The 3,726-nt window shown below is 36.9% G+C and overlaps 1 protein-coding gene across 1 annotated transcript; it reads left to right on the top strand.

Moving 5' to 3' along the window:
- The first annotated feature begins 514 nt into the window (after window positions 1–514).
- LOC111399748 (activator of 90 kDa heat shock protein ATPase homolog) lies at window positions 515–2,767 on the top strand. Its single transcript, XM_023027216.1, has 3 exons — window positions 515–1,584; window positions 2,132–2,211; window positions 2,297–2,767. Exons 1-3 carry the CDS (start codon window positions 667–669, stop codon window positions 2,388–2,390), a joined length of 1,092 nt encoding a protein of 363 aa, XP_022882984.1. The 5' UTR covers window positions 515–666; the 3' UTR covers window positions 2,391–2,767.
- Window positions 2,768–3,726: the final 959 nt, after the last annotated feature.

The raw sequence follows: 3,726 nt of genomic DNA, 5'->3' as shown, positions 1-3,726 counted from the left end.
TCTCCACCATTTTTTCTCTCCAACAAAACTTTCTCCACATTTACAAACTAGAATCATTTTTACCAACATTTCTTAACATTATATATGGAAACATGCTAAAATTTCATAAATCAAAAGCTTACCTTTAGAGAAATGGCGAACTGGTCACCTCCTGGGTTTTCCCTTTTTTCGCTTCTTGGTCACCTCTTGGGTCGTCGGTGGATGTAGATTTGCTATCGTATCTGTTCCTCTCATTTCTCTCTTGATTGAAAGTGAGGAGGGTAAAATTAACTTTTCATTCCTTTCCTAGGTTTTTAACATTTTTGCTTTTTTTTTTTTTTTTTTTTTTTTTTTTTTTTTTTTTTTTTTTTTTTATTTATTATTTTGATCAAAGGCTATTTTGAAAAGATAGCCGGGTCAATCGGCCATCTCCCATTAATGCCTCCTCAAACAAGGGCTAAAATGGATCCTGGACAACTCCAACTCTTTAGGCCTAAATGCATCGACTCCGGATTATCCCAGACTCCCCTAAATGAGTCAACTCAAGACTGTAGACCTCTTTTTCCAAAATCAAATTTCAGTTTTTCTCCAGAGATCCTTTTAGAATCCTACCCTCACAAACCCTACCCAAAAATTCTGCTTTCCTTCTAGCTCTAAACGCGCCGCCTTTATAGAAACACTTCAACAATGGCACGGATGGGCGACGGCGACAAACGGTGGATCGTTGAAGACCGCCCTGACGGTACCAACGTCCACAACTGGCACTGGGCCGAGACTGATTGTCTCGATTGGTCTCGAAATTACCTTTCAAACCTCCTATCTGACAAGCCCATTCTCTCCGGCGATGGCAACCTCTTCCTTCGCACCAAAGCCCTCCAAAAGCTCGATGGTGAGGCCTACCTCAATGTCCGAAAGGGTAAAATCATCCCTGGCTATGAGCTCAATTTAATACTCACCTACGAGGCCGAGGCGAGGGATTCGGATGGCACTTCCATCATTTTATCCACCGAGGGTTCTGTAGAAATTCCCTATATATCGGATGAGAACGCGGGGGAAGACCCTGAGATAAAGATAACGATTAAGGATGATAGCCCTATCGGAAGGAGACTGAAAGACGCGTTTATTGCAAAGGGGAAGCCTTTTGTGTTGGAGAAAGTTCAAGAATATGTGGATGTCATGGCGAAAGGCGGGCCTGCTAAGGATGAATTGGAGGTTAAGAAAGCTGGGGCAAAGAAACCATCCTCTGCTGCTGCTGCGGCGACTGCAACTGCAGCTGCGAGTAATGTGGTGGGTAATTCTGGGAATAGTAAAGATGTGAGTGTGAAGGAGAGCAAGAAGAAAGAGGAAAAGAGGAAGGAGGGTTTTAAGACGATAAAAATGAGTGAAAAGTTCAGTTGTAGAGCGAGGGATTTATATGAGATTTTGATGGATGAGAACCGGTGGAAGGGTTTCACCCAGAGCAATGCGCGGATAAGTAAGCAGGTGGGAGGCGAGTTCAGTATTTTTGATGGGTCAGTGACAGGAACCAATGTGGAGCTGCAAGAGGGCAAGTTGATTGTTCAGAACTGGCGTTTTGGGAGCTGGCCAGATGGCATTGTGTCCAAGGTATGTTAGAAATTCATTGCTGATCATTTAATGAGTTTTCAGTTATTTTTAATAAGTTAAAATTATCGTTTATAATGAATTCTAGATATGAATTTGTGTTATGATCATTTCTCCGTGTTCATATGTGAAGCATGTGGTGTCAATATGTGTAGCTATTGATGCTTGGGCAAGTGTCCTTTTGTAAGCTTGGGGCTGCATAATTATTATCGAATGTATGCCTCCGATCTTACCACAAGCCTGTTAACCACAGCTCCTGTAATTGAACTGCTGGACTTTATTGGTGAGTGTTGGTTGCCCAATTGGTACCAAGATTCAACTTAAGTTCTCTTCATAAGTTTGAATTCTGGGGAAGCAATCAAAATTCGTGAGGGATAAGATAAGCTCAGGCTTTTCTAGAGCGGACATTACGTAAGACAATGGCTGGATGCTAGGCCTGGGTCGTTACATTAGTTTTGGCAACTCCTCATTGTGTTTGAAAAGTGCTGCGTAAATGATTATATTTAATCTGCTAAGTTTGAATCTGTTTATTGTATCAATACATCTACAGGTGCGCCTTACTTTTGAGGAGCCTGAATCTGGAGTCACAACCGTCAAGCTCATACACACTGATGTACCGGAAGAAGACAGGTCAGTTTATGTTGTTTGAATTTCCATTGTTGCACATATTAAATAGAGAAATATGCGATCTGATGTTAATTATTGGATAATGTAGATATGGAAATTCGACTGTGGTTGAAAACACTGAGAGGGGATGGCGAGATCTTATTTTCCACAGAATACGGGCAGTGTTTGGTTTTGGAATTTGAATCTTTCAGTTCTATTGTTGCTCGAGCGTAGAATTTTGCAAGTTCATGTTTCAGTTGACTGTGCTTTGGATGATTTAATTCGACAAGTTTGATGTAGTCTCTCTATGACTGAATTTTGCTTTTCGGTTGAATTTATCTATCTCCAATGGTTAAAACCAAAGACAGGTCCGGGACATGATAACTCTTCATTGCAAACGTTGTGTAGTTCTGTTGTTACCAATTACAGTATGTGAATGTGCAATAAGGTTTGATGAAGTCCTTGTTGATTTCAAATGGTGGCAAGTTGATACATGTGTTTTCTTGGGTTTAGTTGCTTAAAGTTGGCTCATTTTGTTTGTTTCGGGAATTGGCTTTACTGAATGTTATCAGTATTTACTCCGGATTTGTACAGTTTTCTTTGGTTCGTGGAGCTGAGCTGCATATTTTTTCGACATTTCCTTCCATCCACAGAAAGTCCAACTCAGTCTCCCATTCATTTCCTCACGATTTTGTCTTCGTCAGTACAAATCATTTTAACGATTATAAATACTAATGCAATAAACAAAATAGGGTTTGGGTTCAAAATGATCAGGCATGCTAAGATTGAGATAGTGTGAATCCATTTTTCTCCACCTTCAACTGTGAAGTGCATTTTGCTTTATGCTTTTGGTTTTTATTTCTATTCTCTTGGATTTCCATTGTAGTATACAAGTTATCGTGGGTTCATTTCTAAAGTAGGGTCAATTTAGTTTAAAAAAAATTAATAAAAGATAAAGATAATAATAATGTGGTATTTTTATAATTAGGTGTATAATGGTCCTTTACTGTCATTTATCACAGCATATTTGTAAAGGAGTGGTTATATTTTACACAATATTTGTTTATATAAATACATCACATTTGGATTACATTAAAGCTCACTAACCTTTATTTATTATGATACTTATATCCTTGATATTTTCTTCATCATATTCTTATTGTCAACATTTCATTGATTAGAAAATTGTCTTTGATCAAGATTTTCATCCAAAAATATTGTTTACATACTTTAAAATGAGGGTCAAAATTTTTCTTCTTCTTCTTCTCCTTTTTATTTATTTATTTATTTATTTATTATTATTATTATTATTATTATTATTATTATTATTATTATTATTATTATTATTATTATATTATTATTATTATTTTTTTTTTTTTTGTATTATAAGTTTTCAGTAAGAAATCATAATATGGAACACTTTTGGTTAATTTGAGAATAAGAATGCAATGAAAAAAGTTTGAGACATAAATGTGATAATCTGTAAAGGTCATGAACATTTTATTCAATTAAAATGTGTTGACGGTAGGTTCTGCAGTT

This window comes from Olea europaea, chromosome 9 (genome assembly GCF_002742605.1).
Source record: "Olea europaea var. sylvestris chromosome 9, O_europaea_v1, whole genome shotgun sequence".
Lineage (NCBI taxonomy): Eukaryota > Viridiplantae > Streptophyta > Magnoliopsida > Lamiales > Oleaceae > Olea > Olea europaea.
The sequence above is the reverse complement of the archived record's forward strand: the minus strand, read 5'-3'. Positions and strand labels throughout refer to the sequence as shown.

Bases quoted from the DNA above. Each gene is read 5' to 3' on its own strand.
- LOC111399748 (XM_023027216.1), top strand. From the start codon at position 667: ATGGCACGGATGGGCGACGGCGACAAACGGTGGATCGTTGAAGACCGC. The intron at 1,585-2,131 runs GTATGTTAGAAA...ATACATCTACAG, and splicing joins CAGATGGCATTGTGTCCAAG to GTGCGCCTTACTTTTGAGGA. The intron at 2,212-2,296 runs GTCAGTTTATGT...TGGATAATGTAG, and splicing joins GATGTACCGGAAGAAGACAG to ATATGGAAATTCGACTGTGG.